We start from the raw sequence: 19,777 nt of genomic DNA, 5'->3' as shown, positions 1-19,777 counted from the left end.
CTCCTCAAAACTAGCTGTTACACCTAAGAAAATGCAGACTCTTCCAAAAATTTGCGGAGCCTCCGGACTTTAACACAAGAAGCTGCTATTTTTTTTTAAAAAAAAACTAGCCGTTAGACCTGAAATTTACGAACCCTCCGCAAAAATGCGAACTCTCCGTAGTTTAACAAAACAGCCCAGGTCAACAAAAAGAAAACACCATAACTTTTGATCCTGAAGTCCGATTTCGACGATTTCGGATTCTATGGAAAGCTTATTTAGAGACTACACATCTCAACTGAATTCATGATATTAAACCCATATGATCAAACTAAGAACTCTCCGAAATCCAATTCGAACACTTCCACACTTTCGGCACCGGGTTTCTAAAGTGAATTCTCACTTTGAATTTGATTAGAAACTCTTGAGTACTGAGACACGATAAGTTGTTCAACATTACATCCTTCTTAATAGTACGACATAAATATACTCAACTTCAAAGATAAAACACATTTGAACCACTTTGAGCTTTTGAATACCTTCAAGTATCATTTCTTTCCTTCAAACTTTAGCCAACTTTTATATCGTCGTCACTCCATCTCTTCTTAATTCTTCATATGATTCATGTGATTCACCTGTAGCTTCCCATGGCCTCGCACGGTATTGGTGTAAAACCTTCACTCGCTCTTCACTACCGCCTTAGTCCTTCGACGTCAAGCAATTTGCTTCCCCTTCACCACCGGATGGTCCATAGTAGCTGAGTCTTGCTTTCCCTTCACCGTCCTGTCATAGAAAACTATTTTGTATCTGACATCTTCAATAAATTCACTTTATCATATATAGAGTCTAATCTTGTTCTTCATTCTTGGCATATATGATTTCAGTTCAACTTATGTCTTCTTATGGATTCTAATCTCAACTTACTCTCAAGCACAAAGCACGTAAGTTAGTCTATACACTCAATTGATAATGGTATATCTTTAGTTACTTGATTTTCACAAGTAACTTAGCATTCACGCTTATCACCAATCTCCAATGAGATTTTCTTTCTTCTTATAAGCATCACTAAGATCTTAATGACTTTGATGTAATTCTTTGAACTCATGGCATTTCTCAACTAATTCATACTTCATAATTTATTCATCTCCTATGGAACCTAATAACAAATATCAACATAATTGTTAGTCCATAACACGTTGAAGATAATTACCAAATATGGTGTAGATCTCACAGTAGTAGGAGACATAATCTGATATTTATCAATAGATGCCTATGGTCCTATTACTTTATGTTATGCTAAGTAGAATATTTGGAAGAACGCGTTAAAGGTAATCATTAAGTCAAGATAGCAAAATATAGACCTCACAATAGTAGTGGATAATCTGTAAATATGCAGTAGATGTTATTGTTCTATTATTTTGTATTTCTCAAATATTAAATTGTGGTAATCACATAGAATATAATCACCAAAATTGTGTAGACCTCAAATTTAGTGATTTAACCTTTTGATGGTAGTCACAAAAATGGTTAGACCGCACAGTTACGGCGCGAGTAATTTGCTGTTATGAGTATAATATGCAAATATCACAATATATTTCATAACATTCATAATCTTGTGTTATATCGATATTAGTTGAGGTAGTCACTTAAAATTTTGCATGAAAATCCACTTTTAATTAAGCGCTTTGTGCTTTTATGAAGCAATTACAATATAAAAATAAATTGCAAGAATTTAAAGGTATGTACAAGTAGAAACATGTTTTTGTGAACGCAGTGACGCAAATACATTGAATATGTTACAAATCTAGTACGCATTCAGTCTAGAAATGCTTATTCATAAAAGTACATAAATTGATATAATTATAAATAATCATAGGGGCTATAACAGAAATAATACAAATAGTATTATTTATATAAGCTATTTATTAGGACCTAGGGGCCCTAAATGAAAATAGCCAGCCACTGTTTTTTATACAAACATGTAAATAAGCAGAAATCTGAGGGCTATTTTGCAAAATGGCCAAAAACCTGTCGCATTTCGGCCTGGCCGAATGGGCTAAACCAACCTGGGTTGCAGCCCAATCGGCCTTTTCGGCCCACATGGCCCAGACAGGCCGCACGTCATATAAAGTTGTGGAAGGGGGTGCGATTAGGTTTCCAAGCACGCCTCCTAGCCGCCATCGGGCTGGGACGGCGGTGTGGCTGGCACGGGCAGGCCGCCGCAGAGGGCGGTGCAGACAGGTGCCGTCGCCAGGAGGGCAAGGAGCCGCTGGATAGGGCTGGTGAGCCATGAGGCCAGTTCGGGCGTCGAACGGATCTGGGTTGAAGGGGCGTCGCGAAATAGGCAGGCACCGTCATCGGGAGGAGGAACAGGCGCTGCTGCCGCTGTGTGGATCTGATGGATCCACTATGTGGTGCGAGCGGCCGCCGCCTCCAAGTTTTGTCGAGCATCACCGGCCGAGAGGAGGGCTGGCGCCACTGAGTGGCCATTTGGGCCGCCTGGTGCGGCCAGCCGAAGTGGAGGCGAGGCTGGCGTGGTCGGCCACCGCCGCCAACAGCTTCCGGATTTGGCCTAAGCGCGCGCTACCGGAGGGCGAAAAGAGCGTCGCCAAGGGGGTTGTTTCGCCTTGAATGTGACCGGCGAGGAAACTACGAGGAAGGAGTCGTGGAGATCCGCGCCATTCGTGCAGAGGGGCGGGATGGTTCCGGCCTTGCGCCCTGAAGGAGCGCTGTACCGGGAAGGGACTGCCGGCAGGCTAGCACCGTCGGAGGACGATCTGCAACGTCTTGCTGGCTGCCGCTGCCTGTCGTCGGCTATGGTCGTGCGCCTATAAGGGGCTCTGAAATGGGGAGAAACGCTGTTGTAGGGCTAGCAACCGTCGGACAAGCATCGATTGACTCCGGTCGAGGGCCATATTTGCACCCCGCTTGGCCGCCAGGCACTAGGTGAGAGCAGCAACGAACTTCTGCAGTTCTGATCTGTCGAATTGAAGGAGACATATTGGTACTTACTCCTTCTGTTCTTCTATTGTACTCGTAGGCGCAAAGATGTACCGGTCGATTAGCCTCCGGTGTTCGGCCATCGCCATCCTCTGTGATCGTCGAGTTTGTGTGTCAAGGCCTAGAAGCCTCTGTTCTTGGTTGCTTCTGGCCGAGCAGTGGTCGTCCTCGCGCGCGTCCTAGACTTATGTTGTTTCGGTGATGGAGAACAATGTACATCGTTCGCTCCATGGCCCTAAAGATGAAGGCGTGTGTTGACGAGTCTCTTATGGTATCGCCGTGAAGGCTATCATGGTGGTCCCGCGTGCATGGCCTTGGTTCTCTGTTGTGGCCGATTAGTGATTTGGAGAACGGAGTGTTTGATAACATGTTGATAGTCGATAGGATTACACTGTAATGGTAGACAAACCAATTATTCGAACTATTTTTTAATTAATCTTTTATTGGATATATTGGGGAGACACTCCTGCCGAACAGAGAGATCATTTGATCTCTAACTGTCTCCGTACGTCAAGCCCAGATGGTTACTAGCTGTGATTGTTTTTTTTTTAGTGCGATTGATAATCCTTTGCGTCTGGCAATGCGTCGGACTGATGATGCTTAGGGCTCAGATTGCAACCCAGCGTTGCTATATTTTGCTCCAGCCTGTTGGCCCTAGCTTCTCCAAAAAATTCTGTAAATTCTGTAGGCTCTAGCCAATGGCAGCCTGGTAGGTCAAGTGGAAAGCAACTCCGTAAGGGGTGGATATACGGATTGTTTTGATCATTCATATTCATTATTTTTATTTGATATTTATTCATCTATTAATTCTCTTATTTATTCTACAATTTTTTATCTATCTTTTCAGCATACAATTAAATAATTCTATTAAACCATACGTCCGCATAGAATAGAGGAATTTTCTAAGTCGTAAAGCAGCGTTGCCTTAGGGGCCCGTCGTTCCCGGCTACGCGCCCAAACCTGCGGCTTGGAAAGTCCACGACTAAATTGGCCCACGGATCAATAGCCGGATACGAGTCATAATGGGCTCGACCCGGCCCCGCCTGGCCCATCTCGTGTATGGAGTCGAGGCACCGCGTGAGACGCGAAAGCGTTCGGCACACCCGCACAGCGCACACGGAACTCGTAGGCAGCCTCGCGCAGTGCGCCTCCGCCACCTCCCCGACGCCATCCTCCTCTGCGAGCGAAGGAAATTAGGGTTCGCGCTCGCGTCGCCGGAGATCCATTCCAGCCGATCCGCGTGCGCCTGGAGGCTCGCTAGGGTTCGACCTCTCCTCGGTTCGGGTTCCATTATTCGATTTCGTTCGTATTTTCCTTCCTAGACACGACTGATTCGAGTGGTTTTGGTCGGGATGATTCCTAGAATGCTACTGTTCCCGAGTTTTTCATTTCTGTGTTTACTTGTCCTGCTGTTCTAAACCACCGGGAGGTGTTGCTCTGTAAGATCAGGGTGTTTTGTTGGGGTCGAGCAACGATTAGGTAAAGAGGAATTTGTCTTAGAACTATTCAAATTTTAGGTTTAGTGGTCTTGATGCCACTTACTGGCTGACTGCCGAAATAGAGTGTTTGCTGGGATGTATACTAGAGCCGTCGATTTTTTTCTCCCTTCCCTTTCCGCATGGAGGGTAGATTGGAAGTTCCTATAGTGCTATTTGTTTCTGTGGATAGAGCTCGCTGGAAGTTGGAGGAGCATTTGGGTTTCCATTACCATTTCCCAGTTGTGATCTTTAGCCATTTTTCTTCTGCAGATATTTTGAGCCTGGCTGTTGAAAGTTCTTTCATTAGGATTAGTTTTGATGAGTCCATCAAGGAGCAACAGCAGGAGCATGAGCAAGAGCAGGAGTAGGAGCCAAAGCCGCAGCCGGAGCAGGAGCCGCAGTCCTCATCGAAGAGAGAGGCTGCGCAGTGAACGTGCACCCCGTCGCAGTCGCAGCCGGAGCCGGAGCCGGAGCCCATTCCGTCGTAGAGAACGCCGTGGCAACAGGTGTGCACTGGCGTGATGTCTTTTGTTCTTTAACTTGCTTGCTTGCAAATGATGCTATGCTGACATAAAGGGATGGAGCTAGAAACTTATATCAAGGGGGGGCCAACAAGTAATTCCACTTGGTTGAAGGGGGCCAAATTAAACTTTTATGCTAGTTTTATCTAGTCAATAACTATGCTTACAAGGGTGAGGGCGTGACATGGCCCCTGCCAGCACCCCCCTAGCTCTGTTCCTGCTGACATAAATTTACATTTTGCATTTATGTTATATGAATGATCCACTGTAATGCCACTATGAGCACTGGGTTATTGGGTTTACACTGAAAATTGTTATTTTCCCTATCGCCAGTAATGTATCTAATGCCCACCCTTCTACAGTATAGTTTACTTATGGACGTGTCCAAGCTTGTACAATTTCTGAATATAAAATGATCAATTAATTTTGGAATTGTTGACATGGGGATGCGGTTGATTCTGGTTTCAAGAAAAAAATTATATCATTTGAATAACTTAAGTTGTTATGTAGTGCTGGAGTATTTGCTGCACTGCCATTACTTCCTCAGTAAGGTTTGGTTTTGATTAAAGCACTATCCCAATAGCTCCATCATAAATAAATCATGCAGAGTAGTATGCATCTCCTGGGAAATCATCTTGAATCGTTTCTAAAAAGAAAAAAAAAATCAATGGCTGCCCACAGCCAATTTAGGCACTACTTGCCCTTGTTTCTGTGTTTCTTATTTCCACTAGGTTAGTTATGTTCTAAAATAACAATGTTTGGTTTGCTTCCATGTTGTGTTCCTTTTTTCGCCCCTATATCCGCAGTTGACTCAGTAAATAAATTATTGTTATGTCATGAGACAACCTTCTGGAAATAGGATCAGTAGCTTATTTATGTGAAGAATAATGAGGACTGTTTATGGGGGTATTTCTGCAAACACTAAATCAAAAATCATTTTAGCATGTGAATTACACTTCTATCTGGGTTTTGGTTCATTAAGATTAGAGTGAACTGGTGTCTGGAATATAGAAAAATAGAACTGTGAACAAGGTAGAGAAGTTCTTAGCAGTGTTTCTGCCAACAAAGTTAATGAATTTGCCAAGTAATGTATGATTTGAACTAATGGGGCTAATTAACTCTGGGTAACTCATGACTCCTGCAAGAGTATCATTTAAAGAAACCTGGAATTATCTTTAATCTTTGTTCGGGTAGCATTTTGCTAAAATAAGTTGAAGTCGGGTTCAGGAAATATGCAATCTAGAATCTACTAATTGTGGAGTTACTAAAATACCATAACCGCTCCATAGTGTCCCTGTAATTCCATTACAGTCCCCTCACCTAACTGGGCTGTAATTATGGCTACTGCCGCACGAGGAAAAGGTATTCTCGCTGAACTGTGTTCTTAGAAAGAATGCACAATGATGTATATGTTTTTTATATCTTTTTGAACCTGGGCGAAAGCACATCTACTATGGTGTATGCTAGCACCTCATAAGACCTAAAGGTGCAAAGTGTGTGTTCAGAGTCGAGACACACACTGGTTTTCCACTGGAAAAGGGAATTGTTCCTATCCTTTACCAAGATATTTTTTATTTTAGGGAAACATGGGTTTGATCTTTGTACACAGTTATGCCTTGTTTTTTTAGAAAAATATATTCCGGACTAACATGGAAAAAGAAACATCTTTAACATGAATGACTTTCCAGGGATCTTATATGCAAGAACTGCCGGAGACCTGGCCACTTCGCTAGGGATTGCCCATCTGCTGCTACATGCAATAACTGTAATCTTCCAGGGTAAAATAGACCTGCAACATTTTTAATATAGCTGTGCTCGTTCCATTTCTTTAATCAGAATGCATCATCACTTATTGTTGTACAGTTATTTTTCTAATTTCTGCTAGATGACATATTTCATTCTTCATAAATTTATTTAAACTGAACCGTAACTTTGTTACCCTTTGTTCAATAGCCACTTCGCAGCAGAATGCACCTCAAAAACTGTTTGTTGGAACTGTAAGGAGTCTGGACACATTGCTAGTGAATGCAAGAATGAGGCCTTGTGCCACACCTGCAGCAAGACAGGTCATTTGGCACGCGATTGCCCTAGTTCAGGATATAATGCCAAGCTATGCAACAAATGTTTTAGGCCAGGCCACATTGCTGTCGACTGCACCAATGAACGGGCCTGCAACAACTGCCGTCAGCCTGGACACATAGCTCGGGAATGCAAAAATGAACCAGTTTGCAACCTGTGCAATGTCTCTGGCCATGTTGCCCGCAGCTGTCCAAAGACGACGACTCTGTCTTCGGAGATACAGGGTGGCCCCTTCCGAGATATCTTCTGCCGGATCTGCGGCCAGCCAGGGCACATTAGCCGCAATTGCATGGCAACCATCATCTGCGACACATGTGGTGGGAGGGGTCACATGTCGTATGAGTGCCCATCAGCCAGGATATTTGATCGGGGGCTCCGCAGGTTCTGAAACCCATCGACTGGGATATGTGATCATGCGCTCCGCTGGTTGTGATTGTTGAACTTAGTGTTGTTTTATTGGTTCGTGTTTAGATAGCTTGTTTGGCAATACTGGGACAGTTTTCTTTTTTCCTTTTGCTACTTCTGCTCTTCTGCCCCTGGGAGTTGAGAAATGAATCTGTAGGATGTATTTCGGGTGAAACCCTTTTTTTCTTTTAATCGGGATAGCCCTTTGTGGGCAGAAACAGCGCTGTACCAGCTCATGTGAAAATTGCCAGGCCAAGTCATGCCGCATCACTGTTGTGGGCCTTTTGAACTCCTGTTCTCTCCATGTTCTGCTACACACTTTGTGCTCTACTGAAAGGTTATGTACAGCCATGAAATTAGTGTGGTAATACTTGTGGTTGGATCAGGGCAAACCGATGCTGTCCTTGACAAGAAGCTCCACATTGCACTGTTTCGCATGTAGTCCTTCATACAGAGATAAAATGCAAGGACAATCGTGATGCGTAACGTTTAAATTTCATTGCCTTTAGTATTTATACTATGTATTTTAGTCATCAAGGTGTTGTTGTGTAGTTGGTTATCACGTCAGTCTTACAGATGAGTAGGGAACATATCAATTACTTATTTTGTCACTTGAACAGCGCGACACGTCCATAGTCCATACATAATTGGCAGACAAGTAGAAATTACATAATAGATCCAAATCTTCATGGTTTCCTAGAAGCCATGAGGATCTTTTTACGCAGCAACAAACCCACAAATCATCAAGCATGTCTTTCAAAACCACCAAGCCTATAATGGCGCACAAATCCACAGTAGCAGGCAAAGTCCACAGTGCATGATCATGAAACGTGTGATGCTGCCTAGCGTGCTCGATCCTTGATCTCATCAAGGCTGATTTCACTAGCATCGGTAGCCTGAAGTTCCACTTGAATGCCATTGAGCCCGCTCTTGAATTTTTGGTTTGAGCTCGCGTACAGCATCTTGCTCCTTACCTTAGCCGAGGATGGGGACCTTGCAATTCAGATGCAAACATCTCATGAGTAAGCAGCTTTACTGTAAGCATGGGCAATAAGGAATACAAACAGAGATACATAGGCAATACCATAGGATATAGAATATCCTGCTCTTTGGGACATCCTCTGCAGTAACGAAGTCGAAATCATAGATTGCGTATCGGCAGTCATTTTCAGGTAGGCTGTTTGTGAAATCCTCATAGCTTGTTGTACGATCCCCAACCTGGTCCACAACAATCTCCTTGAATTGATTGTCCATCTTGAAAGTTATGAAACGGTGCTGCCTCTTCGACTGCAGCTCGTTGAACTTCAGCATGCACTCGTCATTCACCGCAACTCCTGATCTTGCATTTGCCTGCGACCACAGGCAGCATCATGGTTATCGGAATACAACCTTAAATGTTGCTACGAAGTAGTAGCGAACTCGTCAATCAAGAGAGGTGGTTGCTTTCGCTTATTTTGCATGGCAGAGCCAACTGTCCCCAGCATCCTAAATCTGGCTGAAATTGAACTTGTTCAGAAACTACTACAATAGATCTTTAAGCATAGTCTCAGATAGGGATTGCTCAGTCTCTAAATCTGAAAGGCATTTCCCAAGAAACACCTCACAAGTAGAGTTTTAAAATTGTTTACTGAGATTCCAGCATGACTGACCAGCTCAGTGCTAGTGTGCTACTGCTACCGACAGGCAACAGATCCACACAAGAATCAACAGGATTATGCAAACAGCTGAGACTCCCCCCTCTCAACTCGGTGCTGGACAATTTCGCAAGCTAAATTGGCGGATGTATTGCAATTATACGAGCTAATCGGGTGATCAGACACAGATCAAATGAGATTCCACAGCCAGTCCATCTTGCAGAACTTGGATCTAACAATTTAGATTTCAGACGACACAATCCCTACAACCGAACCACGGATCCAAAAGGCCACGCACCACTTTTCACTCTTAAGCTGGAACTAGATGTAATTCCTGAAACCTAAATCTAAGATCACGCCGCCCAAGTTTGCCTCTACCCGTTTACCGACCACACATGAACTCAGGAGTTTCTCACGATCCGATCAGAATTTCCTCAGGAGGAAAGCAAGAAACAACCGACACACAAGCGGAACAACCTCGATCCCCCTTGAATCCAACTAGATCCGAAGCATCTAACCACCATCCTGTACTACTGCCCCAAGAACACGGACGCAGCGCGCACCCCCAAAATTAACTGTGAAACAGAGAGGCCCAGCACCGATCTGGAAGAATCGAAGCACGGGAAACGCGGAGGGGGAGCGGGGACTTACCATCTCCGAGCACGGAAGCAAGAACGGGAAGAATCCGCTGAGCAAGCGAGCTGAGGAAGGGGAAAGGAAGATAGGGGCTTGTGTCCAGTGACCAGTTCGGCTTTGGGGCGGCTTGTGTTTTGATGTGGTCGCCGGGTTTTCTTTCTTTCTTTCTTTCTTTCTTTTTTTTTTTTTTTTTGAGTGGGTCGCCGGTTTTTTTTTTAAGTGGGTCGCCGGGTTTGATAGGAACGCAAAATTTTCGCTAGCACATGGGATACATGGTTTATCTAACCGTTTATTTTATTAATATTCGTGATAGAAAGGTAAGTAAAAATATTATATGATAAATGAGAAAATTAACGGATAAATAAATATTAAGTAGAAGATATAAAAAATCGAGATAAATGGTATGCACGTAGAAACATACTGAGTTACGTTTTTTGATTTCCTACTGCGCCTAATACTGATAAGGTAGTTGGCTGCCTTGCCACGAAGCAGCAACGAAGCAGCAAGGTGACTTACGGCTACCGTCTGCATGTTTCTAATCATCATCGGATTATAAGTTGGATAGCTAATATAATTAAGATTGTGTCGAATCAGTCTGACAAATTCTTGAGAAATATAATAGATCAGATAATTAGATGTTTCGTCTCGGCGTGAAAAATCAAAAATCACCACAGTACGCGGCCACGGCGATGCGACGTTACAAAAGCTTAGAATTGTGAGAAGTTTAATTGTGGTGCTACAGGCTTAGCTTGCTGCACGTGTACAGCAGCATATATGAATGATGCAACACGGTGCGATTTCGCTGGGAGAAGGGGGGTATCTGAAGAAAAATATCAACGGAATCAAATCTGCAAAAAGCTCCTTTCTAAAAAAGAAATCAGCGAAAAGCAGCAGTATCGACGCCGACCGTGCCAGTGGCACCGACCTTAATTATCCTTCGTTTTATCGTTTTGTTATTTCTTTCGGTTGCTTGGAATTGGATACCGTGTTCGTGATGTGCACATAGAGCGGCTCTAGTGAGATGTCCGTCCTCGCGCCTCCAAACAGCACCAATCATGCTCATCTGTGACGTTAGTAGAAGCAGGACGGACATGCGGCGGATAGCCTGGAGATCCACGTGCACGCACAGACCAGGTTAAACGAGTAAAAGCCAAACCGGCGCACCACATTATTGCAAGTAGAAAGGGTATATACATATGATCTGGTTGGATCATTTAGAGCTAATAGTTAACTGATTAGTTAATAGGTGGCTAACTATTAGTTAACATCTTAACTAATAGTAATCTAATTAGCTAGTTTAATCTAATTAATTTTAACTAATAGATGGTGAAAGGACCGTATTACTCTTCCACTTAACTCTATCTCTCTTAGTAGCAGTACTAGCCAAGTATAAGTCAAATCATTTACTAGTAATCTATCCACCTCAGCTAACAATTAGCTTTAGCTATTAGCCAGCTAACTATTAATTTTAGTTCATCCAAACAGGTTCATAGTAGATACTCGAGAATAGAGTGAATTGATCATTTTTATTTCATTGATATGTTATGATAATATACAACTAGCCAGATTGACAGGCCACGTCTGTCTCGAATAAATGTTATGTCTCGAATAAATGTTATGTTGAGCTACAGTAGCAATAGTTTGGGAGGGCGTTTTTTCTACTATTAATATATGTTATCAGAGACGGGACGATGATTTTCTCTGAACTCATATATGTAATATACATATATAAATATATATATTTGTATACATTTGTGTATATATACATTTATATATAGATAAATAATATATTGGTGGGCAGTAGCTACGGCAATATTACGAATCTAAAAAAAATCCTTCGATTTTTTCGCCGTTAGTATATATTGTCGGAAGGGGTGTTAGTTTTCTTTAGACTCATATATGTTATATACCTATATAAATATATAAATATAAATTTATATTTATATGTATATATATTTATATGTAGATAAATAATCTATTGATGAACAGTAACTATGACAGCAATACAAATCTAACAAAAAAATTCATATTTTTTTTTTAGTTTTAGTTTTTTTTCATTTTAGATTGTTTGGTCGATTTATCTATATAACTAATTTTTCTTTCACATTTTTCTAGATTTTACCAAAAACAAAAAATATATTGTACATATATATACATATGTATAGATATACATATACGTATACAATGATGGGTCACTTACTACTGTAGGTGCAGCACACATGTGGGAGCCACTTCTACAGTAGCGGGATCATGTGAGCGCGCCGAATCCGCCCGCGTAGTATATAGTATTGATTGATATGGGCAGATGTGTGTTCGTTGGGGAATCTCCCCTACGTTATTGATCACACTTTGATTCGTAAGCCACCCAATATTCGTGTCACAACGTTACAGCAGTACAGTACACACCCTGCGCATCGAAAGGCAGTCCAAACACGATAGAGACGATCACACGGCACGATACATCAAGCACCCCGTACACACACACATCTTGCACACCGTACGTGTATGTACGTCACGGGATTTGATTAGGAGCTGACGTGGTCCTTGAGGACTTGGAGGGTCAGCTCGCTGGGCTCCGTCGCCTGCAGGTCGATCTGCACGCCGTCCAGCTCCGTCTTGAACCCCTCGTTCGAGCTCGCGTACACCATCTTGCTCTTCACGTTCGCCGTCGCGGGAGACCTGAATCAAGTACCACGCAGCAAGCGGCAGCAGCGAATCAGAAACTCAGCCGCTGTTGCGCCGGAGCATGTACGTGCGTATATATATATGCTTATACTAGGCGTGCGTGAAGTACGTACCAGGAGATGAAGAAGATCTTGCTGCGTGGCGACTCGGCGGCCCCTGCGGCGGTGGCGTCCCCGACGGTGAAGTCGTGGTCGTAGACTGCGTAGCGGCAGTCGTCGGCGGGGAGGCTGGCCGTGAGGTCCTCGAAGCCGGCGTCGCGGGCGCCGACCTTGTCGACCACCACCTGCTGCAGGGAGTCGTCGACCTTGAAGACCACGAAGCGGTGCGCGCGGGCCGTGCGCAGCTCCTGGAACCGGGCCTTGCACTCGTCGCTCACCGCAACCCCGGACGCCGCGTTCGCCTGCACACCCAACATATGCACGCCGTTAACTATTCTGTAGCCAAAAAAAAAAGCCAATTTGATAACGTCTTGATCAGATCATGCATGCTTATTGCTTACCATATTGTTCGATCCGAGCCTGGAGGATTTGATTTGAGCTGATGGAACAAGATCGATAGATGTTGTTCTACAGAGGGAAGAGCGATCACAACAAGCTCGCGAGTACTTGTATCTCGTTGTGCGTGTGTCCCCTATATATGTCATCTGCTTTAGTACTGTAGCAGGATGGCCAGATGTCGTCATCGGAGAAGTAAATTATCCTTCGTTCTTTCTTGTTCCAACGAAAGAAGTGAATCATCGAAGAAGAGGTGGATACGTGTGAGCATCGCGGAGGCTGCTGGCACATAAGACCGTTCTAGATGCCTCTATATGTGGCAGCTGGAAAACAGCCGTATTCAAACTGAGTAGAAAACAGAAAATTCAAAATTTCCTGGTTCCGCTTATGTGTCGGCAGTCGGCACAACGTGACAGTGCGTGCTTGCCGCTTTTTGATTATGTAGTGACGTGCAGCCTCAATGTGACATCTGTCACTCGGAGCGGCTTACATGCGTGGGACGGTGGGAGGTGGGATATACAACAAGGGAACGAAAATTATTTGTGAAGGAATTTTGGGCTGTGACAGAAATTTGTTGGATATGATCTACGTCCTTGTACCCAATGCACATGGGAGCTCAAAAAGAAAACGAAGGGAAGATAGAAAAGATACAGAGAATCAATGTCGTTAAATTGATTGATGGGCTCACAGTATGGGCAAGCGTCGTGTATCCATACGACGGCCGGTGGCGCGTCCGGTGATCCGAGGATGACAACAAAAGGTGCCTCGGCATGTCGGCACTCGGCAGTAGATAGGTTTGGTGGCAGTATGGCTCCATCTGTTTTTGCCAAACGACGACACCAGATTATTGTCAATTTGTCATATATGTCCCATGGAGAAGAGTATCAACATTTGCCGCCGGTGCTTGTCCCTCGCCACCCTACGTTCACAAAAGGGAAACGAAAAACTCCACATGGCCACGCGCACTACCAGCCTCCTGCCCCCTCACTCACGGCTCACCGAGCTTTGATTCCCAACCGGCCCAAAGCGAATTGCAGTTGCACCCACGGAGTACAGCGGAGTGCAGAGGCACCCGTGTGCTTGTTAGGGGGTGCGGGCTGCTTGTTGCGCTCGGGTCGACCGGGCAGGCAAGTATTTGCCGCTTTAATCTCTTCTCTGTGTAATGTCCTTCCTCCTTTCTGGCGATGCAGTGCAGGTCGCCTACTGCCCCTTTCCGAGCTATAGTCAACGACGCAGTCCTCTGCTATGACGGTGTGAGGTGAGTTGTTTAGGGTATGATTGGTTATACGTGTGGATGAATTTTGGTTTGGTGGATGTGTATAATTTTATAGAGAAATATATATGTTTGTCCGTATGTATTATTTTAGCTTAGCTCACTAAATACAGGTTCATGTACCTGCTAATACAGACGGGCTCACTTATCAGTGTCACAAAATCATCTTCATACGAGTAACTAATCACAATCTTAATTCTTACATCTACTCCTACTATATCAAATTTAATCTACTAAATAAAAAAAAACTCAATTCAGACTGTTTAGACAGATAGAAGCCCACGTCCCTCCCAACCAGCCACCACACGTCGGCCGCGCTGGTCTGCATGGCTGATTCCGGCCCATAGACTTGGGTCTGGCCCGCGATGGCCGCTTCCAAAATTTTCTATAGCAACCCACTCATAAGATTGGCCTGTCTACTGCAATGGGCCTAATTATTTTGTGACCTGTGCTACTTGGCTTCCAAAAATACATTGATTTACAAAAAACATTTCCCCTTAAAAAGATAAAACACGTGTCTCCGTGTTTCTAGTAGCTTATGAGCATTGTTCGTCTACTTTAGTGTCGTTTCCATTTGTTCAATTGTGATGTTCCATTAGTATCGACTAACATGTTACTTCATCCGTTCAGAAAACAGTAGACGTATTTTTTTTCTCCGTCTTGAACTTAGATTTTCATTAAGTTTTTTTACAAAATATATCATTTATAGTTACAAAACATATATATAGTGTGAAAATATTTTGAATTATGAATCTAGATGTATAATTTTTATACACTAGGCATTCTTATAATTTGATTAAATATTAATCAAAGTACACAATGTTTGATTTTTTTAAAAAAATGCACCTATTATTTCTAAATAGAGGGAGTATATTAGATTGCGGATGATGTTCTGCTTATTCATTTGCAATGTTCCACTGACCCATCAGAATTGTTCCAATAATACACAGTTTTTGTTCCATTAGTTCACGTGCAGTGTTCATCAGATCAATGGCAATGTTCCACTTGTCCGTGAGAAAATAGATACAAAAACATCTAAACTGAAAGAGAAATGAGAAAAGGGAACATGTTCATAAACAAAAAATTGAACTAAATAAAAAGGCAAAGAATATAATGTGGATTTTGCACCTATGCACTGCCGGCCCAAAGTGATTTTGCACCCACGGAGTAATGTGGTCAGTGGACGCATCTAGACCTCAGCAAACTGAGCATGGCCCGGCCCGAGCTCGAAGCCCGGCACTAATAAAACTGAAAAATCATGCCCGATTGCCGTTACTAGATGGGCCTAGGCAGCGGCTTAGAAGCTCGGAATAACTTTGGCCTGGCCCATGCCCAGGCGGAACACTCCATTATTTCTAATTATTTCTACACGGACGGGTGGCCTAGGCCCAGCCCAAATTTTGCTGGCACAACCGCATTAATGGACGGGCGGGATCCTAATTCTCTGAAGTCACACCAAGGTTTACGGTACCGGACTCCGGTGGTAATCGAAAATGCACGATAACAGTAGTTATTGGTTAAAAATTTAAAAAAAATTAGAGAAAATTTATTTGGTAAAAATTAAATTTTGCAAAAATAATCACGATTTTAGCCGTTCGGTAACCGCTCGGTTTTGATCGGTTACCGAACGGCTAAAATTTTTTGGTTTTCTTGTAACATGATCTATATGATAAAAATATTTATACTCATAAAAAAGTTTAAATTTTTTTGTGAGAAATTATATTTGTTAAACCAAGTTAAATGTATAGTTTACTTTTTGCTAATCCAAAAATCATGAAACTAATTTTGTTAGTCTTCTTACATGATCCTATGTCTTTTAAAAATACATGAACTCATGAATTAGTTATTTTAACATGCATGATTGTGTAAATGTGTTACGACTAGATTAATTCATAACTGACCTATCACATCTCAAAAAATTAGTGAAACCACTTTCATTAGCTTATTTATACTATGATTTACGTAGAAAAAATAATAGTGGACATGAAAAAATTAATTACAGTGTTGTTTCTTAACATATTCACTTTATGCTTGTGAACTTTGTAAAAATTGTAGAGAATTTAATAAAACTCTAAATAAAGTGAAATCAATTTTAAAGATTCTCTTAAAATACGTTTTACACAAGAAAAATATGTGTTTGCATGTTACACTTTTCCTTAACGTGAGTTAATAACTGAGCCACACGCTTCAATTTTTTTTCATTTTTTCAAACTTTCTCCCTATAGAATATGATGCAAACCATTATTTTTGAATTTTTTTTCACATAAGGTCTTAGAATTGTGTCTAGTTTTTTTAAAGAGTTTTTTTGAATTTTGAATTTTTTTTATTTTTTCGAATTTTCGAATTCAAATTTCGGTTACCTTTCGGTTTCTGAAACCGGATCGGACCGAGAAGGTCGGTAACCACGATTTTTGGGCGGTTACCGACGCATTTGTGAAGTCAGATTAGAACAATAATTTGTGATAGAAACATCTATGATTCAAATTCATTTATATGTGATCTAACGGGTTACAAAGAATTGAAGTCGCCGTGACTTCACTTCTTGTGAAGTCAGAGGATCCTAATTTTAGACACGAAATAAATCGAACTTTTTGTTGTCCTAGAAATACACACTATATGCTATTTAAACGAGGACATAATAGGAAGCAAAATGAACAGTGGCTCTTATTTTGAAAACACAAATTTGCGGGCGCCACTCATCCACGCCTTTGTGCACAGCTACTACCTCTTAAAAGTTTGACGCCCCACACACACACAGACAAACCTTCTGAATCTTCAAATTAAAGGTTTGAACATCATTTACAGCCTCGTGAATCTCAATCAAAAGCTTCTCGAGTAACAATCAAAAGTTTACGAACATGGTTCGAAAGTTAAGAATTTGAATGCTTTAATCTGGAATTTTGAGAATTTTGCTTTCAACTTTCTAACTGGGGTAGTGGGGTGGCATATAGTTCCCAAAAGATTATACTGCCAGAGTAGACTTACTATGGGTGGCATATAGTTCCCCAAAAGATCAATTTCATGAATATTTGGGATGCCAGTGCACACCGGTCACCCGCTCTAGATCAATCCATGGGTGGTTCCCTACAACACTAAAATTGACCCTAATATCCCAATGGACAAGGATATCCATGAGTAAAGTAAAAGAAATCCTAACAATCTGCTCAATTTTGTCTGAGCATTTTCCTCATAAATTGTTCAAGTTACTAAATGTCGTACGCCAAGTAGGCGTTTGATCAAAAGTCTGTAACTCGGTGTTGTATACTCCGTAAGCAAGATTGTACTAAGTACGAGCCTTGTTTGAGAATAAGAAGCAGCATGACTAGCGTTGGACATCGAGACAGACGATTCGATATCCCCTCACACAAAATAATGGGCGTCAATAAAAACAAAGAAACGGAGTCACTAACTAAGAATCATCTTTAAATGTACAGGTAAATGAATGAACGAATGAATGGGCCAATATGCCATCAATGTCTACAAGTGCCCTACAATTTACAGAAACAAATGCGAAGAAATAATCTAGAAAAGTCGTCTGTGCGTGGACTAAAAAATTCTACACGAAGAGCTGGAGGAGAACGGGCGGCGCCTGGGCCGCGGCGGTGGCCTCCTCGCGGTGCCGGCGCATGTGTCCCCCGAGCGCCTGTCCCGTCTCGAAGCCGAGCCCGCAGACAGGGCACCGGTGGCTCGCGGCGGCCGCCGGCTTCTCCTCCTTAGTGGCAGCCTTGGCCGGCGCCAACATCCCCAGCGCGAGGCCGTGGCGGCCGCGCAGGTGGCTGGTGCGGTGCCCGCCCAGCGCCTGGAACGACGCGAACGCGCGGCTGCACGTCTTGCACACGAACTGGTCCTCCGCCCCCTCGCCGCGCCTCGGCTTCTTGAAGCGCTCGAGCAGGCCGCCGGCGCCTAGGGACAGCGAGAGGGAGAGGGTCACCTCGCCGGCGTCTCTCGGGTGCTTCATGTACGAAAGAAAGGGAGAAACCAGTCGAGGAAGCTGGTGAACTCTAGATCGCAGGCAAACCAATGGAGATGAAGCTGGGATTAATCTCGGAGTAGTTAGCAGCTGCGTAGCTGTTGGGTTTGGCGTGTGCATGGCTGTATATATATACACGGGCGGGGTGCAGAGTTGCTCACTTGCACTCCACGGCGGGACAGGCGTTGCGCGTCGCCTCGGCGACTCGTCCGTTTGAAAAGGCAAAAGGGAGCGGATTGGCGGAACCTTCCGTTTGTTTATGCCGGACGCGCTTGGTGTGGCGAGTGCGCTGGCTTCATAACGCACCGCACCTGATCCTGCCTCCTGGACGCGACGGAGCGCGGAAGCGTCCTCGAAAGGGAACTAACTGACGGTGTTAAGAAAAGCGGGAACGCGTGGGGTCCACCGGTGACGTGGATGTCACCTGCACGATCCGCGGACTGGTTGCTTGGTTGGTCGTCGCGGGCAGCGCTCGGTTTGTTTGACCGGTGTGCTGATGGTCACACACTCACACTAGTCTTGGGCGAAGAATGAACAGGGCGGTGCGAACATACCGCGATACTACGGGACACAACGGTGGATGGAGGGGCGCGAGCTCATGTAAATACGAGTAGCTTTCTTAGTAATTAGCTGGTACCCCTATCAAGTATCTACTAGGTTCAGAACAAAACATTCACATACATCAACATCAAAACTTCAAAATGACTTGGTCTGGATCGCACTGGTGTGCGTCACACGTCAAAGTACTTAGGTACACTGTCATAGTTTTCTTAAGCAAGTCTGACCAGCCTAAGTTATGACGATTTTTTCATCACGAGTAAGATTTGGTTCCTCGTTGCAACTAATATCTACCAAAAATTTTCTCATCAAATCCTCACGCAACATCACGTAGAGTTGGCGAGATAGGGTTAGACCACCTAAGTTATGGCGATTTTTTCTTCACTAGTTAGATTTGGCAATAATGTTTACTACTGGTCTTCCACCATTGCAGGTGACGGCGTCCACGCCACCTCTCCGCTCCGCCTGCCGCCAGGCCTACCTTCCTCCCTGGTGTTCCTCTAAAACCGCCGGATTTAGATAAATTCACCAACCTCAAACCCTAAATATACCCTCAAATCCCTGACCCTAAATTCCTAATTCCCTGTTGTAACTTTGGTGACCCAGAGATTTGTGAGATCTCAATCACCGCAAATCTGTTCTCCAAAAGGAAAACAAGGTGAGGTGCTTAGATTTTTAAATTTTTACTCTCCAACAGGTAAATAAAGTGATGCTCAGAATCGGAGGACTGTTGGGACCGAAATCCCAGATAAAGTGATCCTTCGGATACGGGGATATCGAAGGGCCCTCAGAATGACACATGTTAGAGGTGGAACAATTCTTTTGATCCCCTTTCCGAATACAGTCTGACCCTATTTATAGCCCGCACCCGGGTACCACAGGTGCGGTTTACAAATCCTACGCCATCACCTACTACATTCTTGAAATATCCGAGAGCATTATGATACAAATAAGCACAGTTACATAATTACAATTCTACCCCGAACAACCGAAAACGGACCCACTGTCGCGCAGCGATTTCTGCCTCCGAAGATGTATCGAAACCTTCTCCACTCGGATGTCTGT

The 19,777-nt window shown here is 43.5% G+C and overlaps 4 protein-coding genes across 6 annotated transcripts; 1 reads left to right on the top strand and 3 right to left on the bottom strand.

Moving 5' to 3' along the window:
* Positions 1-4,063: 4,063 nt before the first annotated feature.
* On the top strand, positions 4,064-7,751 carry LOC133913658 (zinc finger protein GIS2-like). 3 transcript variants are annotated; one of them, XM_062356868.1, is made up of 4 exons: positions 4,064-4,241; positions 4,728-4,963; positions 6,667-6,756; positions 6,932-7,751. In XM_062356868.1, exons 2-4 carry the CDS (start codon positions 4,776-4,778, stop codon positions 7,443-7,445), a joined length of 792 nt encoding a protein of 263 aa, XP_062212852.1. In that variant the 5' UTR covers positions 4,064-4,241; positions 4,728-4,775; the 3' UTR covers positions 7,446-7,751. The 3 variants fall into 3 exon arrangements, with proteins under 3 accessions (XP_062212852.1, XP_062212854.1, XP_062212853.1); XM_062356870.1 differs by having other exon boundaries at positions 4,064-4,257; XM_062356869.1 differs by lacking the exon at positions 4,064-4,241 and adding an exon at positions 4,272-4,458.
* Positions 7,752-8,039: 288 nt separating this feature from the next.
* On the bottom strand, positions 8,040-9,908 carry LOC133913659 (actin-depolymerizing factor 3-like). The gene is made up of 3 exons (XM_062356871.1): positions 9,748-9,908; positions 8,547-8,812; positions 8,040-8,455 (listed from the first exon to the last, which is right to left on the bottom strand). Exons 1-3 carry the CDS (start codon positions 9,748-9,750, stop codon positions 8,305-8,307), a joined length of 420 nt encoding a protein of 139 aa, XP_062212855.1. The 5' UTR covers positions 9,751-9,908; the 3' UTR covers positions 8,040-8,304.
* A 2,134-nt stretch (positions 9,909-12,042) lies between these two features.
* Positions 12,043-13,114, bottom strand: LOC133913657 (actin-depolymerizing factor 3-like). The gene is made up of 3 exons (XM_062356866.1): positions 12,917-13,114; positions 12,531-12,817; positions 12,043-12,411 (listed from the first exon to the last, which is right to left on the bottom strand). Exons 1-3 carry the CDS (start codon positions 13,097-13,099, stop codon positions 12,258-12,260), a joined length of 624 nt encoding a protein of 207 aa, XP_062212850.1. The 5' UTR covers positions 13,100-13,114; the 3' UTR covers positions 12,043-12,257.
* Positions 13,115-17,567: 4,453 nt separating this feature from the next.
* On the bottom strand, positions 17,568-18,445 carry LOC133913656 (zinc finger protein ZAT1-like). Its single transcript, XM_062356865.1, has one exon. The coding sequence runs from the start codon at positions 18,272-18,274 to the stop codon at positions 17,741-17,743; it is 534 nt and encodes a 177-aa protein (XP_062212849.1). The 5' UTR covers positions 18,275-18,445; the 3' UTR covers positions 17,568-17,740.
* Positions 18,446-19,777: the final 1,332 nt, after the last annotated feature.

This window comes from Phragmites australis, chromosome 3 (genome assembly GCF_958298935.1).
Source record: "Phragmites australis chromosome 3, lpPhrAust1.1, whole genome shotgun sequence".
Lineage (NCBI taxonomy): Eukaryota > Viridiplantae > Streptophyta > Magnoliopsida > Poales > Poaceae > Phragmites > Phragmites australis.
This window is presented reverse-complemented; position numbering and strand designations above follow the sequence as displayed.